This window comes from Lytechinus pictus, chromosome 1, assembly GCF_037042905.1.
Source record: "Lytechinus pictus isolate F3 Inbred chromosome 1, Lp3.0, whole genome shotgun sequence".
NCBI classification, from domain to species: Eukaryota; Metazoa; Echinodermata; class Echinoidea; order Temnopleuroida; family Toxopneustidae; genus Lytechinus; species Lytechinus pictus.
In genome coordinates this window covers 12616984-12644446 of record NC_087245.1, presented here as the reverse complement: position 1 = coordinate 12644446, position 27463 = coordinate 12616984, and the positions used below count along the sequence as shown (strand labels likewise).

The following is a 27463-nucleotide window of genomic DNA, read 5'->3' as shown; positions in this document are numbered from 1 at the left end:
TAGTTCTCAAGTCCCATATTTGCAACTCTGTTGCAGCATGTACACATCAAGTGCCCCTCCCCCTTGTAGCACAATGTAGGACTTGATGTAGCAATTAAAGGCCTATGTAGAGTCATTTGGATGCCCATAGAAAAAAAACTTTGATTTCAGACACAAGGGAAAACACAATAAACAAAGATATTCAATATACATCTTTATTTGAATATACTCCTTCAATTGATATCACATAATAATTCATTCTTCAAGATGATATTTCACATCGTTGTTTCTTTCTCTCTCTTTCTCTTATCACGCACACCCTCTTCATGCATTCATTCTACAGCAATCGCATCTTCCTAAAATAATTTATTTGAAATAAAACATGTCAAATACATGATGAATCACACTTGATTCACAAGCTGCATTTTTATCATTCCTTGTCCACAATTAAAACTCTGAAAAAAGAACATCTATACACAGGCATTTAAGTATTACTTCACTTCATCATCATTAGTGCTACAAACACTTTTCAATCTTTTTCCATAAGAATTCAAGCAAGTTTTCACTTTTAGATTATGTTTTCCTGCCAGGACAGTGAGAATCTTGTTTAGTTATATCTTTTCTGTATCATAATCTTATTACCTCTAAATGTTGAAGTGTACTGGCAAATATTCTTACAATGGATCACAAAGCCAAATTTCTACTATACAAAGGAATAACATACAATAGATTTAACAATGGAATATTAGATAAACCTACTACTTATTGTTGTTTGAATATATACACATACTGCAAGTTTTTAGTTTCACATACTTATCAAGATTTCAGGGACTATACAAGAACCTTTTTGTAAACCTATCTGAAAGAAAAGAAAATATTTCCTGACCCAGTATATAGTGCATGTGATCCATCTGTGCATGGACATCTCATTGTTTTTCATGACATTATTAAGACTGAATTAAATAGCATTGGCAGGCAATGCAACTAAAGTGCATTTTGTGAGCAGGAAATATTTGTGAGCCATTGCTAGTAATGGATGGGGCATGCATGTTAGTTTGGTTTCTATTCTTCTCACAACCACCACAGGGAGCGTCCCCTAGCTGGTACAATCTCTAGTATAAAGCAATTACAGATATTTGTTTACTACAGGCCCATACTAAAAAAACAGAATCTAAAATCTTTAAACCTTTCAAATAGAAACTTGAATATAGTCAATTCTTGAATTATTTCATTGTAAGCGATTTGGGCCTCATGGAAAAAGTACAGTATAAGTAATAATAATGATATTATAGGGGAAAAATAAGAATATCTCATTCAAATGAAGTACATGCAGTCAAATTGTATTGGATGGATAAACATAATTTGTGTACAAGAGGGTATCTGCCTTAATAACAGTGTATTAAGTTAATAAGTACATATTTATAAAGCTTTTAATGTGGAAAAGAAGACAATGTTACACATACACTTGATATTCCTTCAAAACTTTTTTTCTGTCAATGTCAACATGAAAATGACTCAAAAGCCTAATAATTTACTTTTTACATGACAGAGCTTATCTTAACATAAGAGTCAAACGATCTTCATCATAAATCAATTTTTTTATCTACAATTTATGATACAGTACATTTCTTATATAATTTCAACTCTACTCCATATGAGAATAATATCTTGAATATTTACAATTATTACATAAAACATGATAGAGAAAAAAATGAGAGATAGCTGTGTATCTCTTAAAAAGATAAGTCATCAAAAATAAATCTAAAAAGAAAAATTAACCATCAATATATGTTATTTTACAATAGATAATAATAAAGTTGGTTTCTTTTTATAGCCCTGTAAATAATAGTAAATGTTAAGTGCAAGTGTTACAGACTTATCCCATCACAAGTTGTGGTCTCTAGGGATTTTGTATACAAGTTTGTGTATATTTCTATTTTTGTATGCTGTAACAGATTTGAATGAGAAAAGATGAAGAAAATTAAAATGGAAGAAAACAAATGATCATGTTTAATAAACCACATACAAGTATCATAAATCAATAAATTCTGAATGCAGCAACTGACACATTTTATATCACCTTGATCCTTGGTTACATTATTACTAAGAATAGGTGTCATGATCTTAATAAAAAGATTCCTCAATTGACAAGGCAATATGACTGAAATCCAGTCATTACACAAGGACAAATCCAATATCCACCACTTCATACAGATAAGTATACACGTATCTACACTGTACATGTATGCAAGATCTATGAATGATATTTGCATCACACTACATAATCATGATTCATAACTTTCTTGAACTAATAAAGCAATGTATATATTAGGAAGAAATAAGGAACGCAGCAAATCTTAACAGTATATGAGAGTTTAAACTCAACTTTGAATGGGAAATGAAGAAATAAAATTGGCATATTCGCACAAATGACAAAATAAGTAATATTATTCAATAAGCTGCACTTCTGTACATAATCTATGACGTTTGATTTTCACAAATTAAAAGTTTGATTTCTTTTATTTCACGAGGGATGAACAAATTTTACTATATGCACTACAACACCTGTCTAAGTTGTATACCCTTATCCCCATACAAAAGCCATACAAATTTAGACATTTAACCCTCTTTCCAGCATAATCTACATGCAGGCCTATATATGAGTGAATAAAGTTAACACGTAAGGTGTATCTACAATGCACAGTAGTAACTTTTCATTAATATCAGAATAAATTCCAGTAAATTTAATTCAATCAATAAGAAATGTAGGTTTACTCTAGGTCCTTAATATCAATATTTGACCACTCATGGACTTGGCGGAGAAAGGCTAGGTCCTAGTGTCTGGTATCGGACCAATTATTTTCCTCTGCTTGAAGGAGATCCTGGACACACCTTGACACATCATCATTATGCTTCTCTAGTAGTTCTTGGTTCTTAGTCCTGTTCCCGAAGCCCATCTCAATCAGCTGGTCCATAGGTGAGAGGCTTGGTGGTTCGTATGGGGCAGGCATGGGGATGGGCTGTCAAATGAAAGGCAAAATGATGCTATAAGTTGAGATATTTTGCAGTTTTCATTGAAACAATTATACTTTGATGACTCAGCATTTTGTGAATAGCATTGAACTACCTGTAATAGAGGTTCTGGGAGGGGTAGGGGCAGCTAAATCAGTTGCCCCAGCATAGAGAATCTTCAAATTACTTCAGGCATCATTAACTAGAATAAATGAGATAATGACAATACCATATGATATCATAAGTGGAATTAACAGAGCATCAACAGACCCAGGCCTCTACAAATTTACTTGCCCGATAGAAAAAACTGCTTGCCCTATTTGTTTTATAATTTTTTTTTATTATGACGGCACTACTCTTATTTTTAAAGGTCATACAAAATAACAACAATTGAGAATCATGTGCAGTATAAAAGAACACACATTTAAAAGTTTATGTTCAGCAACGTAGGCCTGAGTCATTGCGTTTATTTTGATTTTTTTTCACTATTTATAAATGGGGTTTAATTTAAGGTTTAAAAAAACCTTCACCAAAAGTTGCTAAAATTTCATATTTTGCATCTTTAAATCCACGAAATGGTTATCTGTTTGCCATTTTTTTCCTTAGAATTGTTTTGATTTAGTTGGAAACTATAAAGAAAGCCAGTGAAAAATATTCAGCTCTTTATTGACCCTGAAAAAGATCGTTTTATGATGTTAAAAAAAAAAAAAAAAAATCAAAAGTGGAGTGGCTAAAATTTCACATTTTGCATCTTTAAATCCTTGAAATGGTCATTTATTTTCCATATTTCCTTAAATTTTCACCTCTTTCTTGTCTTTTCTTCATCATTTTATGATGTTACACTCGGTCAATATTTTTGTTATTGTAGTCCCGCATGTAGACTTTCATGTTTTTTTTTTTTTCATGGTGTTGCAGCATTGATCATTGATCGTATCGTTTGATCGTTTTACACTTGGTCAACATGAAAGTCTACATGTGGGTCCACAATAATAAAAAACATTTACCGAGTGTAACACCATCATAAATCAGAGTAAAGAAAGAGAGTCAAGAAAGAGCTGAATATTCTTCATTTTTTCAGTAGTTTCCAACTAAATCAAAACAAGTTCAAGGTAATATGGAAAATAGATGGCCATTTCATGGATTTTTGCAAAATGTGAAATTTAAGCCCCTTTTGGTTTTTTTTTTTTGGGGTGTGCATATTGGCAAATTGCTCAAGTAGCGCATGCGCAGTCATTGTACACATAGAACGTAAGATGCAATGGCACGGTTTTTCGAACGAGGTAATTGGCGCTGATTTTACATCAGTTTCCACTGTTTTTTTTTACTGGTTTGACATAATCTGAGAGATAGTTGTGATTATCCAAAAGATATTGAAATTTAGAGGGTCAACTGATATTTTATTTCCAAAACAACCACTTGCTCGATCGGGCAATTGACTTTGAGAAATGCTTGCCCGCACATCATTTTCACTTGCCCCGGGCAAGCGGGTTTGTCGTGCCCTGCCCTGTACATGTAGGTCACAAAAGCAGACTCCATTCTATGGGTTGAACAACAGCTGTAACCAAGTAAACAACCAATGACTACGTTCCCCATTAAAATTGATGAGTCTTGGCCTTCAAAAACCCACCTACAAAAAACTTATTAATTTATGTATGGAATCCTTCCCCAAACAGTCTAACCCTCTTACTTATCTCCTTTTTATCACTATTCCCCTCTTTCATTCTTGATTTTTTTTCCAGTCCCTCTTCATTTCATCTCTGAGAATTGAGAAGAATCAGTTTGAGTCCTTTGATAGTTCACAACTTTCTCCTAACATTACCTAATACAATTAATTTTCAAATGTTTGCTAAAAAGCAGTGTTTGAATTGATCTTATTACATTATGACGTAAAAAGTTATGTTTTAATATTAAAAAAAGAATAAAAATTGAACAATTGCTTTCAAATATGAGGCCAAAATATGGAAAAGGGATGATTTGTCTTTCTTTTACTATGAAAAGACTCTTACCTGTGGTCTTAGAAGGGCATTCACAGAGCTAGCAGCTGTATCAAAGGCTTGTCTAACAACACTACCTGCTACTTCTACTGCTCGTGCAGCAGTGTACCTGCCAATGACAAGATAATCAGAATAGTGTCATGAGTGTCTTACTTAACTAAAAATACATAAACAAAATGTAAAAACAGCACATACATGTATATCATGATACACATAATCTAACCCATGATTTGTCCAGGAAACGGAAAACAACCATTTGAAAGACATCTTAAATTGTGTTTAAAAACATTTTAAATTTTCTTTTAAAATATCGCTCCCTGGGTTGTGGACAGATTGAAAAAAAAATCAGTGTATATGGGAATATGTGAGAAAGAAATGTTATTGTGGGTGGGGTGGTGATTTAGAACCCCCATGCCACGTCTTCATATGTCTGGGAGCCCTTTTATTTGAGTGATGAAGCCATGGAGAAGACTTACCCTAGGAGATCAACTGGGTCAGTTTCAAGTTGGACATCACTGTAGGTGTTGTTATATTGGGTATTCATCTGCTGGGTTGGTACATCTTGAGCATCATGGAACTCATCATCATGATCCTCATGCCTCTCAGGTTCTTGGACCTATGAACATTGAACATGCATTCAAGTAATGACTACAAAATAAACTCAGAAAATAATCCAACAAAAGTAATATGGAGTGATTGGAAATATGAACAAATAATACATGCCCAATTATTTTGATAGAAAATGAGTAATTAATGGATCTTTTTCCCCAATATATAATATTACACATACCCACATGTGCTTATTCACATTGCCGATTTTCCACAATTTAGCATTACCCAGTTTCCAGGAAGTATTCATTATTTTACAAACCTGACTCGCTTTAGCCATGTAACACCTTACTATGATAGGATAACCATTGAACTTTATTTCAAAGACTCTACCTTGATATTAATGCTATGAGTAATTTACAGTCCACTTTCCTACACTGTGGGCTTCATGACATTGACCATTATCTCATATAACAGGGCCTATTAATATGTAAAAGATATAGAGTTGTCCTCAGTATATGATTCTAGGATAGATTTAAACACCTTATCACTTACATTTCTTATTCCTTTCTTACAGTGGCCAATGGCATTGGATTTCTTTGCTAGCTTCAAAGTCAATCTCTTGAGGTAATTGACAAAATTCTGAATAAAATTTCAGCACTTTTAGTGGGAATCCCACTCAATATTTTTCTTGCCTTTAACCCTCCATTTTCTAAAACATGAGGGATCAGAAAAGCCACTGTGAAATCCCAATGTGACAAAGCTGGTTAAGGTAAAGATACCTAATTTAAGGCCCTGTCACATCGTTCCATGCAAGCCTTGAGGGCAAGATGCAGGCAATCACTCAAAACTCTGCAACAAACGCAACAAAGTTTTAAGCGTGTTCAAAACTTTTCTGCGTGCAAATTAGACTTACGGTACGTGCGCTTCAGCAGGCAACTGCGTGTGAGATACATGCGAGATACTGTCAATATGGGTGACCAGCGTGTAGCAAACAATAGTAATCCGCAAGTCAAACACAAGGCTTGAACAGAACGACATGACAGGGCCCTTAAACTGATTAAACTTTAAAACCTTTGTGAATTTTAGTGGGGCATTTCATGAAAAGTTTCATCAGTGATATTCACCAACAGATAATATAAGCTCACTGCAAGTCATTGAATCTCATTGGCTAAGGCAAAATTAATCAGTGAATGTCACTAACAGAGCTTTTCAAGAAATTCTCACCAGGTCGCTGTGTTTCTATACTGACCTTTGTCTCTTGAGGTTGGACAGTTGTTTCAATCAAGTCAAGGTTGGTCCCTTCAGCACCACCAACAGCAGGGGTTGTACGAGACTCTCTCACAACCTGATAAGTGAAAAAAAGATATGTGATAATTCATCACTGCTGGGATTTGTATACACATGTACCACTACTAACGTCTTTCTCCTACTAAAGTTAAAGATTCTGACATTTCTTGATAAATAAAATACTACATTCAGAGAGCTTCAAGCCCAAAGCTTGGAGTGTTTAAGATTTACAATGAGTGCACGACGCAACAGGGTGCACTGTCAATGAACCAATTGGATGGTTGATTTCACCAACAAGCCAAGTTCCAATTAATGTGGTTTATGTACATGTAAAATATTCATTCTTACCTCACGCTGTCTTGTGGCGTACAGGACACTCCCTTCTGGGTTAATCAGCACAGCCTCCTCAGACTGGGTTGGTACTGGACTAGCCAGGAGAGTGATCTCTGGCATGGGTGCAACTGTGACTGTCTCCTGGCTGGGTGTGGTTGGCTTGGGGGACGGGATGGTAGCATCACTGACCTGCTGCTTCTGAACAGGGGTAGCAGCCACTAATGGGATGAGAGGGGTGATTTCCAGAGCAGGGTTTGAAGTGCTTAGGATGGCATCTACGGATGGTTCAGCATTGATAGAGTCTTCTGCTTGGACCTTTTCCATCTGGATGATCTCTTCTGCCTTTCCATGGTCTTGTTCAGCAGATGGAGTTGCATTGTCTTCAGGGGCAGCAGCTGCGGAAAACTGAGGAACTTCTTCCTCTATGATGATGGGAGTGGATGCTTTTGGAGACATGGATGAACTTTCCGACATGGAGGGACCTTCAGAAGTGGAGGTGCTTTCGATCTCTGCCTGGCTCTCTTCATAACTAGGTAACCTGACCAGGGGTGCGCTCTCAGCACTTGGTGCTAGAATGCTAGAGGTCTGGGATCAAATTAATCGATAAGACATTTAAGGATTCCAAATATTATCACAATAACCTAATATAACCTAAACTAAATGCTGATTTTGCATACCCAATGCAATGAATGCAACACATTCCACTTCAATTATCAAGAACGTCCATTATTAAACTGTACCAAAAACGTAAACAATGATTGCAACCTCCAATGTAAGTTGAAGACTTCAACAAATGTAAACATGCAAACATAACCAACATTTCATATTCATTACTTAACGTTGTTGAAACAAGTGAATGATATTCTACGAAGTTTTGATTATTCAAATCTTCTTCACCTATTATTTTCTATCAATAAGGGGGTAAAGTGTAGTCCTCCCTTATCTATTCCTTACAGAAATATGAGGAGAGGTTGCTTGGGGAAAACATTGATGATTCCATGACAATTGCTTCCGCTAAAATTGCGCCAATGGAAAATCTGAACATTAAATGGATTGAAAAAACCTAACCTAAAACATAATCTAAATGTAATCTGACATTATCCTGTACTAAAAACCCTATCACATTACACGTATGAACCACAGCAGTGCTCAAAATTTAGTGAACCCTACAAGAAAAGTGTTCAAGTTCTGCCATGTTTTTTATATTTAATTGTGAAGTCAGGTGATATACTATTACATTCAATAAAGTTTGTTTCTCTGGGCTTGCTGAACATTGTAGTCTTGTTGTCTATATTCAACACTCAGCATGAAGGAGTGCACTTTGTGGTGGGGTTCGCTAACTTTGGAGCACAACTGTATGTCTTTCAAGAAATAAAAAGAGGAGCAAGTATCATGTCATCAGTGAAGATTTATATTCACTTGGTCTACCTTTTAGATAGTCAAATACCACAAGGGCTAAACCCAATTGATCTACTACCAATTTGTCTACACTATACTTGATCCAATATCCACTTAGTCTAATTCTCATTTAGATGCCCAGATGGTCTAATTTCCTCTTCATTTGCTTATCATCTTTCCTTTGTCAAATGAAATTTCTTTCATATACAGTTCATCTAACCATATACCCTTAAGAGGTGTAGACAAGTGGATATTGGACAAAAAATAGGTAAAGCCCAAAAATTAGACCAAATGACAAATGGGCTAAATGGCAATATGACCTAATGGTTCGTATAAGAACTGGTTGCAGACAAACTAGGATGAACCATGTGTGATGAGACCAAATGGAAAGCGGGTGTAAACCAATCAGCAATCGACCAAGCTGACTAGCATTCTTTTGTAGAGTTACCTACCAATGATGAAGACATGGACGTCCTAGAGAGGATCATGGATTTATCCAAAGGTTTAGATGGATCAAAGCAATCTGGTAGAGGTACCACGCAGTAGTCATCAAGCATGTCACTATCAGATGAACTACAGATACTCTCTAACTCATCTGAAAATAAACAAGAACAATAAAACATAATACAATAAAGGCAAAGAAAAGAGACAATCATGGAGAATAAATGCCTATTTCAACTGTTTCATAGATAAAAATTGGGATGTATCAAAGTCATTGTAACTGAAGTGTCACAAAATGAATACGATTGTAAAATTTCAATGGAAATCACAACTGTAGATGATTTGTGATACTTAAATTACTTGTAAAGCTCCGATCAAAGTGATAAGTAAAACATTCTCAGAAATATACATGGTAAAGATCATTAAAAACACAAGCTGGTAAATTCATACATAATATTATTTGATAAGAATCCACTTAATACATGATATAATTGTTACTATTGACTGGATACATGTGTTTTATACCTTCATTATCAGAGAAAGAGGATGCTACTGGAACACCATCCTGAGCTATCTCCATGGCTGGTCCATCTTTGACTGTATCCTGGGTTTCAATGATCTCTGGGATGTCTTCACGATGGATAATCTCAAGATCACTGTGTTCAGATACCCTACGGCATAGGAGCTTCTCATCCAGCTGAGGGATGGGTGAGATACAGGGGGTCAGTCCAACTGTAAAGAGAGAAATACAAAGGTAAAGCTTTCAGAAGGTGGGATTGCTCGGTTGGTAGGTCGTTTGTCTGGTAATCAATAATCTGTTTGGTTGGAAACCAGTTGGTTAAGCTGGCAGTCTTTGGTAAGGTATTGATATGTAAGTACTCTCACTCCTGAGGTTTACTTACATACAAACAAATGGTTTCTTCATATCTCAATCCTCAAGCAATCACAATAAGCAAGCTTTTGATAAGTTACATGCCTGAAGACTCTAAAGGAAAACACTTTTTCACAGATTAATCTTCTAAAAACAAGGCAAAAGCGATTTTGTGTCTCGCCCACTTATGAAAATAACCAGAAATATCGTGATTTGCGAGGGCAGGCAACATAACTGTATCGAAACTTCATTGTGAAATGACTGGGATGGAATAACACTTGTCATAAGAACCTTGCACGTAAACTTTAATGTGGACCTGAAAATGACCTTTGACCTTACCATGTGACCTCCCACTGCAGCATAACATGCAGGTCCCCCAATCCATCTACCATCCAAGTTTGGTTAAATAGTGACTTACGGTTGCGGAGTCAGGTGTCATAACAGAGTCTTGCATGTAAACTTTAACGTTGACCTGAAAATGACCTTTGACCTTACCATGTGACCTCGGACTGCAGCATAACACGCAAGTCCCCCAATCCATCTACCATCCAAGTTTGGTTGAAAAGTGAATTACGGTTGCGGAGTTAGGTGTCATAAGAGTCTTGCATGTAAACTTTAACGTTGACCTGAAAATGACCTTTGACCTTACCATGTGACCTCTGACTGCAGCCTAACATGCAGGTCCCCCTAGTCCATCTACCATCCAAGTTTGGTTGAAAAGCGACTTACGGTTGTGGAGTTATGTGTCATAAGGTTTGTGACGGACGGACGACGGACAACATTTGGATCCCTAAGTCTCGCCTTCACCTCTGGTGGGCGAGACAAAAATTGCATTTGAATCACTCCAGGCACTAGCGTACCTACGAGAAAGGGGGGGGGCAGACTGCCCCCCCTGACGAGTCACAACCCATGCAAGGGACATATCCCTGCCCCGCCCCCCCCCCCCCCCTGACGAGTCTTGAAGACCTTTTTTTTTTTTTGCTTGTCAAATTTTTTTCTGGGACGAAATCCTTTATTTGTGGTTGAAGACCTTTTTTTTTTTTTTTTGCTTGTCAATTTTTTTTCTGGTACGACTAATGCAATAAAAGTTCGGACAGCATGAATTTGACCGAACTCGTGATGGTTATTTACTTCAGGTCGTCGCAGTTCTAGTTTCCAACAATCCCAATTCCTAAACTCTTAGCAGGTCTCTTGATTGCTAAACCAAAATAAATAACCTCTGTGAAGTTACATGTTTCAAAGTGAAAACAAGCAGTTTATTCCTAGTTGGTTAGTCTACTAACTATTGCTCTCCTATATTAGACCTCCCAGACATGCCGGCGTCTATTACATAACACCCCCAGGCATGCAGCCGAGTGAAAGACTTGAATCCCTTTGCTGTTCTGAGATTAGCCTTGATTTCCCCATGATTTGTCAATGGAATGTCGATTTACAGGGTCCTGTAACTCCCGGGGTGGATCCAAGGTATCATATTTTGAGGGGTGCAAAGAAAAGGGGCTTTTTTCTTTCAATTTTCTGCAAAACAATGGGGGAAAGCTCACTCTAAAAGAAGGGTAGGTAATTTAAAAATAATTCTAATACACAAGTGAGGCACAATTCATGTTTCCTAGTTCCTGCTTCTCGTATGACCATTAATCACATTTACAACAGATGATCCAAAATGATTCTCTCCTTACCTATTGGAGTATTGTTAGGTGTAGTAGTGGCAGCAGGACTGTTCAGGCCAGCAACTTCCTTGTCTGCATCCTGGTCATCATGGATACTGAGCAGTTCAAATGAGAGGACATCATGGGCAGTGAGAACATCAGAGGATGAGACCATCCTGGTCGGAGAGCCGTTATCTGATTGGTCACTCTGGAGGTGGGCCACGGCACTTGATGCTGTATTCTCACTGGTCTCAGTCTGGACTCCATCATTCTCCTAAGGGAAAGCATTAGAAGATAACATGGAATGTCAACAACTTTGTCCCAGACCACAAAGTTGATCATATTTGACAAAATGGCAATCACACCATTTGTCATGAGAAACGTCAATTGGACAAAATGATACCAAGCACATGCAAGTATACAAACAAGTGATAATTGGACAAAAACAAAAATTAGACTTAACTGCTAGTTGGCCAAATGGATTTAGCTATAGTTGTGTTTGAGAATCTTGAATGGAACCACATGATTATAACCACTGACATGACTAACCTTAACTTTTGGTATAATCAGCTCCTCCTGCACAGTTTTCTTGCTCTCACACTTCGGCTCCAAGATTTCAGCCTCATCCACAATAATATTGCACCAGACACGATGGCCAAACTGTTCTCCCTTCTGTGTAAGTCTCCAGTGACTCTGATAGTGGCCTGGTTTGGCAGGTGCTTCAAAGTCCACACAGATGGGTCCTTCCTCTCCCGGTAACAGGAGTGGGATAATCATTGGGTCAGGGGAAAGGACTTTGATGTTACCCCACAGGTACCTCAACTGAAATTAAACATTTGATTCAAAATGGTTGATTACATATAAAACAAATTTTTACCAAAAATTCCATGTAGATTAGTCCTTCCTCTCCTGGAGCAAATAGGAGTGAGATGTTCATTGTGTTAGTGCAATTGACATTTCATTTCAATTAATAGATTACTGACAAGCAATAAACTCTTCTTTCTTTTAGCATACTAATGTATGTCTCCGTTGTCTCCAATCACTCCATACCAATTTATTCTACAACTGGCATTTTACAAATGATTGCACATAATCATCAATGCAATCCAGAGTTAAATCGGTCCTGTGATCAATAGTAAAGCTTTGTGGTACTGGCCTTAGTAATTGGATTCCATATTTATCAAATCACTCCCAGAGTGATTGCTTAAAAACTGTTCAAGTTACTCTTCTGGTGACTACATGTTTGACAAGAACTACTTCACCAAATAGAACATGACTCATTCATTTCAATCAGATTTTTTTTTAACCTGCCGTAAGGCCTGGACAGTGTTTTGTGTGAAAGAGCCTGTGGTCTGTTGTATATTATTTCTTACCTTGGTATCTGAGTTCCACTGCACACTACCATTGTTGATCATGATCCAGCTCTTGACAAACTTAGTCATGGGTTGAAGATGGGTCTCATCTGGCAAGTTACCATCACTAACAAAGGCAGCATCAAACTTCGTTCTGTGTAAATCATAAAGAAGTAGAACTAATAATTGTTAATCTTAACAAAACAAATGTTCCTGACATAATCTTAATATCATTGATCTATTTGAAAAGACATACTTCTTTTACATTGTGTGTATAGGTCAAATATAATGGTTTTCTTGAGAGTAACTACCCATCAAGACTTGTATCACTCAACCTCTTGATACTGAAACTCCCTCCTACAAGGTATTTGATTACTAGTGATCAATAAATCTCTATAGAATTATAATTATAGGATGACAACACAAGGAGTTTTAAGAATAACTTACAGTGCAAGCAGAGGAGTTGTTTCAGAGGTGGAATCTGCTGCTGAAGTGGTAGAGGTTGTAGGGAAAGCAGCCACACTTGCAGCAACCACAATCTGTTCGGCCTGCTTCTCAGCCATCTTCTCTATCCTCTCTCTCTTAGTTGGTGATACCTGGCTGTGACACTCGACCCTGACACGGCGCTTCTCCTCTCGGTACTTTCGCTTGAGCTCTGCCCGAGCAGCTTTCCTGGCCATCTTCTCTTCAAGTTTCTTGATCCTATGAAGAAAAAAAAAATCAAGAGGAAAATCAGTCATATTTTAAATTTTAAAGCCAGTTTTAGCTTAAAATGAAGTAGAAATTTTGTTTAAGAATTTGAACATGCGCGTATTTGACTTCATATGGTGAACGTCACTATCATTCAATAACATTCCTGAAGACAAGTAACACAAATCATGCTAAGTAGTACAACACAACTCATGTATGACTATGAAAGTTTGATTTTTAATTCATGGTCATTGAATACAATTACCGGTATATTGGATGAAAAATATGTCCCACAATCTAAAACAGATTGAAAGAAAATTGACTGAATTCAGAATTTAAATAATCATAGTTTGGAGGGCATTCTTTTGGGGGTTATTCTTTTTTTTTTTTTTTTTTTTTTTTTTGGGGGGGGGGGGGGTCTGTTGCATTTAACTAAAATGTTTCAGTATTAATTGTAAGCACTGGAATCCAACTGACTTGTATTCCCAGACAGGTGTGTCATCATCAGCATAGATAGGATGTTTGAAGATAGGAGCAGTCCTTCCATCAGACTTCATTCCAATACGGTATGCTGGTCGTTTGAGCTTCAGGAACACATGGTTAACATCATGCGCACCAGGTAGAGCTTCACACTCTTCACATAGGTCAAAGTTCAGGCAATGGCTGAAATGGAAGGATATAAAATCCACAATATGAAACTGGTACAAATGCGTTTAGGGTGTAAACTCATAGTCTCTCATGGTATTTTATCCTCACAAGTTCCATATATATGTTTGTATGCTTGAATAAATGTTATAAATCATTGTTCATAGCACAAGATCAAAAATTTAACTTGACCAGATAAATTTAAATGTCCCAATTTTTTTTCACATTTCTTAGTGAACATTGCTAAGATTAGTTTGCAGGTACAAACCCTAGTTGACACTTGAATTAATTCTGCTGGTCTTCAAAAATTTAGCATTAACACCTACTTGCTTGGCATTGTGGTGTGCTACTGTAATCCAAACTATGTGAGGAAGTTGCAAATTGATGTAGAGGATCGACCATTGGTCAAGCATTTCGGATGGTGACGTTAAAGGTCGGTCCCAGCATAAATAATCATATCTGATTGATACACGTCTGACAAAACTCAGTTACACACCCATAATTGCTGTATTCTCAGCAACAATGGTATACTCCATATTCACATTTTTTTGTTTACCATTTAGTCTTCTATTTGAACCACAATTAAAACGTTTCAGCTTGCAAACTCTTCTTTGTTTTATGTTGAAAACCTATAACAAATGAGAAATAAATATCTAAATTTCATTTGGAGGTTTATACTCACCCACATTTGTATCTGATGCCAGCGATAACACAATCACACTTGTCACATTTTACACCTGTATGTACTAGCTTGGCTACGAGGGGGATTAAAAAGAAAGAAACATTTGATAAAGTTAAAGAATAAAATTGACAATAAGCATAATTAATCCAAATTTACCTACATTATTAACAAAAAACTAAAGGGATAGCATGTTCAGTATAATGTGTACATGTATGTTTCTCATTAACAATTTTCCATTTATATTATGGAATATGACATTTTTCATGATTGATTACAATAAAATCATCTAAATTCATATTCATCAATTAAAATAAAAGTACATATATATTCTTAATCCATTTTTGTGTATCGAATCATCTTTTTTTTTTTTTAGATCATGGAGGCGCGATAGCTCAGTCGGTAGGAGCGGGGGACTCGTATTCCGGTGACCCGGGTTCGATTCCCACTTGGTGCGCTAGTGCCCTTTGGTAAGGCATTAATCCTCAGTACCAGGTCCTTCGGAGGGGACCTTAAGCCGTCGGTCCTCTGGTTGCTTGCTTACAAGCATTCATGCTTTCTTAGCAATCAGGTTTAAAAAAAAATCACCACCAATCATGATGGTTTAATACAATAAATGAAATAAAATCTGAATCTCAATTTCCAATTATAATCAAAATTACATACATGTTATGAGTCCAGAAGTATCAAATGAACAAATTTGACAAATATACTATAACTTGTATGCCATTATCACTTTTGTAGTACCAAACATCTCACTCTCTTCTCAATTATAAGAAATACACTTATCACCATGTGCTAAGAATGGTTATAATACCGGCAAATTCTACGGTATATTCAATGTGATAATATCAATGTTTGATGATGAATATGAACTCACCTGGTGTTCTGTTCTTGGGCTTGGTCCCTTGCTCATTGGTTGGAGGGGTGGTGCACACAGGGGACCCGATCCCAGCCATTCTCTGGGATGGCTCCCAAGGGTAAGGTTGGGTCTTGTCCAAGTAAGGTTTTCCAAGACCATCAATCACTCCTTTGACTATCTGGTCTATCAACTGCAGAGTCAAATCATCCGATAAGTGTATTCCATAGTGATAAGAATATTCATTCATAAAAAAAAAATGAATTCCACTTCTAATTTTCAAATTATCAAGTTGGGCCCATTAAAACCTCTATTCCTGGTGCTTAATAATTGATCAAACAGTTGATTTGAATAAAAAGAAGCATAAAATACATCCTTATGATTACGTGAGAGTATCATGTAACAGGGCCCTGAAGACCAGTGCAGAAAGAGATGCAAGCAAACGTAGCTCCATAAATCAAACACAACTTCATTTTTATCTAATACTCACAAACTTGGGATTCACATTTTATTTTCTAAATTGCATTTTAACACCTTGTTCACATAATTATCAAACAACCATGCAATGATAATTGCTATAAAATTAATCAACTCTACAAGCTTTGCATTTTGGCAGCCTCCTCCGTTTCTAACTGGTTTGTATGGTTAAAAAATTGTCCTTGTTTCATTGATTATGTATCAAGATGTATGGACCAAACTTATTGTCAATGATTGTTGGAAATGGAAATAAATGAAATGAAATGAAATGTACTACAAGCATTCTGCATAATATACAGCACTTGGTGTATTTACTGGTAATTAAACACTAAAAGCAGAGAGGCAGTCAGCAAAAGAAACATCACAGTGGATCAATTTGCAAATTACATGTAAATATATTCTTCATATTTGTGTATGCCTTATTATGGTAGCTGTGAGAAACCAGTGCTCAAATCTGTATTAGGCCCAACATAATTCTGTTAACAAATGTCAAATATGCAATCCAATCAAAACTTCAAGCTTGAATCCTACCTCTCTCTCTTTATCAGGACCATCACTTTGCTCTGGGGTAGATATATTTAGCTGTTTGAGTTCCTCCACTGCCTCCATCACATAAGAACTCACAGCATGTGGCTGCTTGTGGGAGGGTAAGGAGTTTGTCCGGGTCAGGCGAGGTGGAACTTTAGGGCGTGGTGGGGGCACAGGGATGGGAGGGGTACTAGGGATGGTAGGGTCTGGTTGGGTGTTTGGCGTTTCTTTCTCTGGCCGAGGTGGTGCATGCATTCTCTTCCTTTTAACAGATTCTGTTGTCTGTAAAGAAATGTATTTAGAGCATAGAATATGTTAACAGAAGATGCAAATTAAATGTATGTTATTTCTATTGACTGAAGTGAAATTCAATATTCTTACAACAAACTCATTTTTATCAAGCTCTTGAATGCAAAGTTTGTTATTTGTCAAGATTTAATAAGAATTCTAGAAAGTGCACTTCTATTTTGTCATTTAAACAAGGAAATTTTACTTAGCATGAGAAAGGACCACCAGGCATGTGTTACTTACAAATATAGCTTTATAAACACTTCCCAGTACCGTTACAATTGGTTAAGTTTGGACAGTACAATCATGGTTAATTGGTACCAGTATGTAGTTCCACACATGTTTATCAGTCCAATGCAAGTGGAAAATTCTAATTTACATTGAGAACTCTGTCATATCACAATATTTATGTATGTACACCTAAACCTTACCTCAGGAGGACTTGTGTTTTTCTTTGGAACGGAGTCCAAGCTGGGTCTCTTGTCTTTGGGGTAGACTCTAAGACGAAGCACGTTCTGACACTTGGAAGCCAATGCTTTGGCCTGGTCATATTCTTCTGTTGGGATAAAGGAAGTAGGATGGTTATATTATCAAGGATGTACATGTACTTACATTACATTATGTGCAGCCCTGTCGAAATATACTATCTTTGATACTAATAAACCTTACTCAGAAACTTTTTTTTTGCACTTATTTGATCAGGACTACTTACTTCATTGTAATTCCTTTACAATCAAGGAGATTCCACTTCCATCAATCATATTGCCAATCTTATGGGAAAGTTCCCCACATCCATACATGTACATCAGAATATTAGTTACTGAATAGTATAAGAATCTGGACAGGGAGATTATCAACATGACTCAGTCCTAATACAGTCTTATATCAAATCAGGTACTATTAGAAACAGAAAGTGTCACCTTAACATGATTCCCATAGTACAGGAAGCAAACTGAGTTAAAACTTTTTTTTATACACAAACATACATTAATTAAGGTTCAGATGACAACATGCCAAAGCAATTTTTTTCTAAAGCAAAGCATATAACTTAAATATTTTTTTCTTAAAAATTTACAAAGTACTAAAATAAAATAATCACAATGGATATCAAAACAAAACAAAATATGTTTTTTATTCAGAAGAAGCAATTCATCATATCATCAACTGATAATTCACTTACCTTCAGTGTCTACGGCAATCTGTACATAATAAAAAAAAAAAAGATAACAAGATCAAAGGTTAGAAATTAATGCCATAGACAAACAAGTGGAATGCCTCTGGCCGTCTCACCTGCATCACGCGATTCAATATAGCAGCAGTGCTGATTTTGAAAACTACTATAACTCGCACAAGATGTTCAGTGATACTTGGTTACTCTTATTTCCACGTTTTATGAACTAGACCAATACACTTATAGAGATATGATGGCAATTCAAAAAATACCCCCAACGTGGCCAAAGTTCTTTGACCTTACATGACCTTTGACCTTGATCATGTGACCTGAAACTCGCACAGGATGTTCAGTGATACTTGATTACTATTATGTCCAAGTTTTATGAACTAGACCAACACACTTTCAAATTTATGGCTGTAATTCAACAAATACCCCAATTTGGCCAAAGTTCATTGACCCTAAATGACCTTTGACCTTGATCATGTGACCTGAAACTTGCACAGGATGTTCAGTAATACTTGATTACTATTATGTCCAAGTTTCATGAATCAGATCCATAAACTTTCAAAGTTATGATGGTAATTCAACAGATACCCCCAATTCGGCCAAAGTTCATTGACCCTAAATGACCTTTGACCTTGGTCATGTGACGTGAAACTCATGCAGGATGTTCAGTGATACTTGATTAACCTTATGTATAAGTTTCATGAACTAGGTCCATATATTTTCTAAGTTATGATGACATTTCAAAAACTTAACCTTAGGTTAAGATTTTGATGTTGATTCCCCCAACATGGTCTAAGTTCATTGACCCTAAATGACCTTTGACCTTAGTCATGTGACATGAAACTCAGGCAGGATGTTCAGTAATACTTGATTAACCTTATGGCCAAGTTTCATGAACTAGGTCCATGTACTTTCTAAGTTATGCTGTCATTTCAAAAACTTAACCTCAGGTTAAGATTTGGTGTTGACGCCGCCGTCGCCGTCGCCGTCGCCGCCGCCGCCGCCGTCGCCGCCACCGCCGCCGCCGCCGTCGCCGTCGCCGTCGGAAAAGCGGCGCCTATAGTCTCACTCTGCTATGCAGGTGAGACAAAAATGAAGGTTAAAATACAAGTTGGTGATGAACAAAAAATGAAAATATTGAATATATTAGTCATGTGCAAATGAGGGCATGACTCAACATTCTTCAATTTCTTCTACACTTGTACACTACACATAATACATTTACCTCAACTATAACAAATCCCACTTGACAAATTATGTTAGAATATATTAATGTAATTCAATTCAGTCATTGATGTAATACATTCTATCCCAAGCTGAATGAAAAATTCAAATGGAAAGATCCAGTCACAAATGTACAGTGTATGTACATGTAGGAATAAAAAAGGGGTTACTATAGTTTTATTAGTCAGTTCTGTTCATTGAGCATGTTCTCTCTATTTACCGGTAGAAATTGTATGCTACTAAAGCAGATGAACAATGGTGAATTTGGTCATCTTTTACTGATTGTTCACTCAAAGTGAATAATACTGAAAAGTAGTGAAAGCAACCATGGATTTACTCTGTAGATGGCATTTCTAATTGAAGATCATTCCACTGTATCATTTATTTTAATTCATCCACTTTTACAACTTTGAAGAAAGAATATGGCCACCAAAGTTAGAAACAAACTACAACCACTGTCAAGAAAATAATGTCATCTTTACAAAGTACCTCATCTTCCTCATCATCAATGTAGGTTGCAAAGACATCTTCCAAATCAAAAGAACACTTGAGCTGCAAGAAATATAAACAATACAGCATGAGTATGTGAGTTAACTGTTAACTATACATGTAGATCACTTTAAACAACCATGAAGCTTAAAGGAAAGGACTTCAAGAAACTGTTAATGGGTATAAGTTATCATGAACATCCAATGAATCTTCAGTACATAAAGTATGACCTGTGAAAGAGGAGAAGGCCCTTGGTCAATTTGGTCAGTTAAAGAGAACACCAATGTAATAATAATATACAGTGAATGGCATAAAATGAGAGTGCTATGATTATTCAATAAAAAATGTGTGCATGCCATTGGCCAATAAATATCATGAATCTCACCTCGATGCTAAATCCCGCTTTAACTGGTCTAGCATGCGGGATATTTTATCATCGAGGTGAGATTCACATGTGATATTTATCGGCCAATGCGCACATTTTTTATCTAGCATCGCTCATGATGTTGCCGCCTACTATACGCATGTCGTAGATAGGCTACAATAACAAAGACGACAAGATGGCGACTATAACATCCGTGAGTAACTGCTCATCTTCTTATGATCTTTTTCTTAATTTAACAATTAATTTTCATTAAAAAAAAATATACAATCATTAGTGTCTAAGGGGGAGATGAAGTTGTAGCCCATTTACATAACTGAGGGCAAGAACTCTTAATTGTAAAAATAACTACGGTGTGCGTAGCCAGGAGGCTCCTAGAAAGCAATAATCATTCACTAACGTGTGCTTACTCTTCACAGAGCCAGCAGCAGACATCTGCCGCCTCTATATTCATCTCGTAGCTACATGTACGCTACTAACAAAGAAAACAAGATGGCCACGTAAACATCGGCAAGTTTTTTCCCGTATTCTCAAAATACCTTTGTTTTTTTTTATTAATATTTGTTTAAAATGTAAGCAATATTGTATAAATGTTGGAAATGAAGTTCTAACCCATTTACATGATTTAGGGCTACACAACAGATCTTTTACAGGGAAATTAGAAATCTCGGGGCTGAAAATTTCAAGTTTGACCGCGGTATACGCACAGGATAGGGGCACAATCCCTGGCTCCATGGAGAGTAAGCACACGTCAGTGAATGACTTTTACTCTCTAGGAGCCTCCTGGCGAGGTGTGTGTAGAGATCCTGCCTGCTATGCAAAGATGATGATGAAAACACCCTTCGCTTCATCTCCTCTTGTAGCCATCTACATTCTCAGCGAGTCACTTTAACATCGAATGTCAACAAGATGCTGCCTGATTTGGGAATGAGTGTCAGTCTCCCTGCTAATTCTCCTCCCAAACCAAGACCTCCCTGCAGACACTGTGAAATCTTTTACGATGCTTGCCCTCAATTTCTTGCTGAAAATCCATGTTAAGGTCATCTTCACTCGAGTCCTAGTCCTCTCTGCTGAATACAATTACCTTCTCTGACTGACCAATCTTACAATACATTACATGTACTACATGTGCAGGATCTCTCTGCTGATCTCGGAGTCCAAAGCTAACGGAGGAAGAGGATATTGGGGCAATCCCTGGCTCCGTGGAGATTAAGTACATTAGTGAATGACTTCATCTCTAGGAACCCTCCTGGCTATTACACTACAAATCGCCTGCATATCAAAACCTTGTTCATTGATTGAGTGCTGACGTGTATCATCTTTCTTAACGTTAGAACCTTAATAGTTAGACTTTCAAATGCCAGATAAAATTTATCGCAAATAAAATAAAAAATCGTATCTAGGGTAGGCAATGCCATCGCACTAGATTTGTGCTGTAGACATGTGTCCAAAAAGTCAAAAGGTGAAATGGCCTCAAATTTTCTTTCTATATTTTGAGAGAACAAAGTAGATCTAGTCAAACTAGCAACATCTTCACATTTTCTGGCAGCCAAGTTGATTATCTATCAATGTGACATGTTTCCACGGCTCCTCACAGAGGCTCATACAGTCTAAGTCAGCATAAAGACTTTAAAATGCCTATTTTAGCCACTAGCCCACAGTAAAGCCTACATAGGCAGATAGGGATGAACTGATTGATACATGCATTTCCAGAAATCCCAGGCACATTTTATGAAGTAAATTAAGCCTTATTTTTCACTATTTAGGAAATTTTGAGGTAAGTTTTGAGCAATGTCTGTGATAATAATGCTAAATAATAAAGAATATATTAAGGTAATGCTTTTTTAATTTTAGTAGAATTAGAAATGCTGTTGTCTGAGTGTTGAGTGTTTATTTTTGTCCTACCTAGTCATGCTAGTACACATTTGCAGTTTAAGTAGTGGTCAGCCTACTTAACTTAGATTTAATATAATAAGTTCAGGGGTGGTATTCTGATTTCATTTATCTTTAAAATATTTTATTTTATTTTTTTAAATGAAATTTGACAATCTGATATTATTTTTATCTCTCGCCTCGGATATAGATCTACATCTATTCTAGATAACGTTTATTTTACTAGTAGTATAGTGAGTGATTGTCTTCTTCTTCTGGAAACAGTACAGTCCACCGTCTGGTGTATTATCGTACTGGTGAAGTGCAGCGTGCAAGTGTATGTACATCATTCAATAAAAAATTGCTTACAGCGTGCAAGTAAAAACAAATTGTATTACCGACCGGCCTTGTATTACTGAACGCGCGCATCATACGCATCAGAAAATCATTTCATACGCTAAAAATTTTGCAACATCCTTCCAAAGAGAACTTGAATAGAAAGAAGATGAAAAGTGGTACAAAACACATTTTCAAACTGTCTTAATATTCTAAAAATAATAAAATATGGTCAAAAAAGCTCATCCGTGATTTTGTTGTTTTCTCAACTTTTCCCATAGAAAACATACGTTTGGTACCATACGATACCTTTTTCAAGTGACCAAAATATTTCACATGCGAAGAGGGGTCCGATTGGAAGCTCAATCGTAAAAAGGAAAAACGATTTCGGCAAAATTTTTACATATTTATATTTTGTAGGTAATTGTGTATTTATAGTGAAAGTTTGGTGAATTTTAGGAGGATAATGTGTTTGATATGATTGAATTCATGAAAAGTGTTCAGTAATACGATCCACTACCATACCACGCAGCTGTGTATCCAGACATTTAGTTCTAACACAGTTTACATGTAAAAAGTCAATTGAGTTGCTCACCATTGCGAGAAGATCCTGCCATGATGTTTTGTAAGCAGGGCTGTAAATTTGCGTTTCTCCTCCAAATCTCACTTCTAGGGCTATATTTTCATTCATTTTCAATAATTGAGCTTGAACTTCCACTATATGCACTCGTTCAACTATTACTGTCCCACTCGGCGCAGAAATAGGTGGATATTGTGATCAAATTTAGCAATCCATTGTTTTTTTCGCAAGATTCCTTTTCCATTGCCTGTTGTTTATGTTGACATTTCGAGGAGTAACTCGGAATATTCGAGCGCGAAATCATTAAGTGCAGAGGTACAGTCACATATTTTCACCATGACAAATTCTGAACATTCATTTAACTTCAATTTTGCAATATATTATGTTCTTTAAATATTTTTTATTGTAAAATCATTTCAGAATCCCCTTCTGGAATAATATCATAAAAACCGTATCACCTTGCCCATGGATATGACTTTGGTATGAAAATAGAAATTACGTAATTCCCAGCCCTGCATTCACGGTAGCATGACTGGTGGATCTCACTGGTGGGTCTACGTATTGTATGACATCATCCTTTATTTCACATACAACAATGTTCTCGATATTACTAGACAAGAAATTACGCAATCGCCATGAAAACTGCATTTTTGTCTCTTATCCTCAGGGGAGTCGATCCGTCCCGAAAAAAATCAAACTTTAATCACTACACTAATATCCTGCCCACTGTTAGAAGCGAATCTAATGTATATGCTACAATCTCTACCCCGGGATATAACATAAATTTCATAAAAATTGCGAGTAAAATTAATACAAAAGTTATGACGTTCAGGGACGTTTTCAAGTTTCACTTTGTATGGCATGCATGAGGAAGCGAAGACGCCATCCATGCACAAGCTAGCTCACATAATCATGTTCACTATTACATTTCTGTCATGATGATAATTCTCATACTCGGTGAGTATAGTTTTATTGTTGTATGAAGGTGTGATTGCTGTGAGTGTGATTCATAAAGATGCTTCCATATTTATAGGCGGATCCAGGGGGAGGCCGAGGGGCCCGCCCCTGGCATTAATTGTTAAAAATATACTATCAAATGCATCCTATTCGTAGTTACAAAAGTGATAAAAAATATCCTATTTTCAAGTTCAGGCTTTGATATCAAGAAATTTCTCGCTCTCATTGGGCTTATTAGACTAATAAATAAGATAATGAAATTTTCATGAATTCCTAACAATTAAATTGTCCCTTTTTCAGAAAGGAATATCGACAAGTTTTATCTCGTGCTTAGGAAGAGGAATAGGAAGATGATGATCATTTTCATATGATGACAAAATGTCCTTAGAATGTCCCGGTCCTAGGTTAAATAATTTTTAAAAATATCAGCTCGCGCTTTGCGCTCGCATCATTTATTAAGTGCGATTCATATCCACTTTACAATTTTCTTTTTCAGTGCTTGAAGTAGTGCTTGAATTGACCGTTTTTTTTCAGATCAAAATATTAAAAAGTTTCTGCTCGCGATTCGCGCTCGCATTATTCAGGGGCCGCGGAACAGTTTTCAAAGTGGGGGGGGGGGCTGAGCCAAAAGTGGGGGGCTGACCATGCTAAAAATCACAATCATATGGTCATTTTTACGGTTTTGGAAAAAAGTGGGGGCTGAAGCCCCCCCAGCCCCCCCCCCCCCCGGTTCCGCGGCCCCTGTTATTAATGTAGGAAGATACTCAATTACCCATCTTCATGGTTTACAAAACAAGAATAGAGTGTCCCGTTTTTAGGTCTAAATCTCAATTTTTTTCCGCTCGCACTTCACGCTCGCATTGTTTAGTTATATACCTACCTTGTTCATGATTACAAAAAGTGCTTAGAATGTCCATTTTTTAGGTCGGAATGTCAAAAATTTTCAGCTCGCGCTTCGCGTTCGCATTATGATTCAAATATGTATCGTCTTCATGGCTATCTGCAAACAGTCATAACAGGTCCCTTTCGATCAGGCAAAAACGTATATCAAAACTTTCTGCTCGCGCTTCGCGCTCGCAATATTTATTTAGTTATATACGCATCTTGTTTAGGATCACAAACGTTACTCAGAATGTTCAATTTTCAGGACAAAATAAATGAAATTTACGAGAATTTTAGCTCGCATTAGTTAAATAAGGCTTATGAGATTATTATATATATATTTACTGTATGTTCTTAGAGAGGAATACAGCTAAGAAGTGACTGTTAGGACTATACCCCTTCAAAGAAAAAAAAAATCAACTTTGAGCGGTCGCCGGGGAAAATTTGGGTGAAAAAAATTTCCGGGCGCCCCTCCCCCCCCCCCCCTATTGGCGAAAGCTGGATCCGCCCCTGCATATTGTGTGCACAATTTTAATGTATGTTTCAATAAAATACAAAAGAAGTAAAGAGAGAGAGAGTCGAAATTATATCACTGTGTTGTGTAGAGTAACATTTTTTAAATGTCATAATTAATTTCCTTATCCGTTATTTGCTCTTTTTATTGAAATCAACCTTCACTTTTTGTGGTCCTGTCGAGGTGGACTTGATTTTCAGGTTTAGGTATAAATGTCCGAAAAGTGAATGTCACAAGTAACAGGGCCTGCATGGGGTCATGTGCCGTAATGAGTGTCCTTTAATTGGTGGGCAAAAAAAACCCGTAATAGAGGGCGGATTTAAAAGGGAAATGAATAAAGGGCCTACTGGCGCCCTCACTTCTCAGGGCTGGGGCAATTCCTACGGGAATAAAGAACGGTTCAGCCTCCATTGACCCCAATAAAAAGATTATGGGTCACACACAAAAAAAACCCCGACATCTCATGAGTTTGGGCACCTGGATAGTCATTATAGCTATCTGCGAAACTATAGTTTGTATAAAATTTATTCATCCATTTATTTACTTTGTTAGTTATTTACTTTCTTTTGATATTTCATTTACTTAATTACTTACGATCTATCTTAATTACTTACTTACATATTACTCACTTACTTACTCAGTCACTCACTACTTACTTACTTCCATACTATATATCCATATCTCAACTCAGTCCACATCAGGAGCAACAATGATGGCTTTTTGATTTCCTTCTATGTTGATTGTAATGTCTGCATGTACGCTTATATTGTCTTCACAAACAAGATTTTGACCATTATGGGAATGGATCATGGACAATGGATTAAACGTGATCGTGATTTTAAAGCACGTGGAGTAATAATTGTTTCAGTGAAATATGTTCGAACGGTGTTTGTGAATTGGGGAAAATGCGAATAGGCAATGAAATCATGATATAAAATGGACTGCTCGAAACATAAACAAAATGTAATACAATCGAGCATGGGTGTCGATCCCGGGGGGATGGGGGTATATATCCCCCCCCCCCCATATTTCAGGTGAGGGATGGCCTGTGTTATCATCCCCCAAAGGTCAAACATCATTTTTTTAATACAATGAATCATAATTATGACAAGTATGATATAGTGATAATAATAATGATGATTATCGTGATGGTAGCGATTCCCTTAGGACTCATTATTGGGTATCGATCACGGGGTGGGGGTGAGGGTGTGGGAGATAACTCCACGTTTCAGGTGGGGGAATGGCGTGTGTTACCAATGGTAACATTGATTGTCGTATATACGCATGATGACCAATATATTCTCTCTGAATTTACTTATGTAGGACCCTTGTTATTGAATGAAACCATTCCTTTTGGATATCATTGGAAGCAGATAGATATAGAAGAAAACCCAGGATGAAATAGAATAACATGTTAATGGTTTTTAATATACATGATCACTGGCGGATCCACGGGGGGGGGGGCTTAGCCGGTTCGTGCCCCCCCCCCCCCTTTGAGGGTCACAATTAATTTTTGTGGTGTAAAAATGCCGTTAAAATACAACTGTGCCCCCTTTAAAAGTGAGGACCTTTTTTTCTTATTTTTTTGCCTGTCAAATTTTTCCTCGGGAAAATGTGCCCCCCTCCCCTTTTGGAAAATCCTGGACCCGCTCCTGTACATGATATTAGCTTATCAAAATTTGCCCCTCCCCACAACCAAGCGCTTGGGATGTACGTACCCCGTTTATCCACCCTTTCAAATGTCACTTCTTTTTTCGTCAGTATTCTTCATCCCGATTTATGATGTAAAAGAAATGAGAATTAAATTCAAAAGAGTGTATAAAAAGGGAAATAAACCTGAAAACCGACAAAAAATTATAAAAATGGGATATTTTCTGGTCAATAAAAAAATCAGCTCGCGCTTCGCGCTCGTATTGATCTCGTATACATGTACGCCGTAGTACTTGGTCTCGTTTTCCAATAAAGCGAACCTGTACATAAGACTGTAGTCTTAAGGACTATACCCGCTGTCCGAGT

At 36.8% G+C, this 27463-nt stretch overlaps 1 protein-coding gene across 1 annotated transcript; it reads right to left on the bottom strand.

The window, feature by feature from the left end:
* Window positions 1–180: 180 nt before the first annotated feature.
* On the bottom strand, window positions 181–23578 carry LOC129257597 (next to BRCA1 gene 1 protein-like). The gene is made up of 19 exons (XM_054895968.2): window positions 23110–23578; window positions 19925–19987; window positions 18212–18230; window positions 17463–17587; window positions 16747–17025; window positions 15760–15931; window positions 14883–14955; window positions 14033–14218; window positions 13313–13567; window positions 12887–13019; window positions 12063–12335; window positions 11544–11787; window positions 9522–9728; window positions 9008–9150; window positions 7173–7742; window positions 6787–6882; window positions 5462–5601; window positions 4998–5094; window positions 181–2999 (listed from the first exon to the last, which is right to left on the bottom strand). The coding sequence occupies exons 1-19, from the start codon at window positions 23203–23205 to the stop codon at window positions 2814–2816; spliced, it is 3357 nt and encodes a 1118-aa protein (XP_054751943.2). The 5' UTR covers window positions 23206–23578; the 3' UTR covers window positions 181–2813.
* Window positions 23579–27463: the final 3885 nt, after the last annotated feature.

Coding starts and splice junctions, on each gene's coding strand:
- LOC129257597 (XM_054895968.2), bottom strand. CDS start 23,205: ATGAATGAAAATATAGCCCTAGAAGTGAGATTTGGAGGAGAAACGCAA. Junction 14,219..14,882: donor GGCATCAGATACAAATGTGG/GTGAGTATAAAC, acceptor CTTCCATTTCAG/CCATTGCCTGAACTTTGACC. Junction 3,000..4,997: donor ATGCCCTTCTAAGACCACAG/GTAAGAGTCTTT, acceptor TTCATTTGACAG/CCCATCCCCATGCCTGCCCC.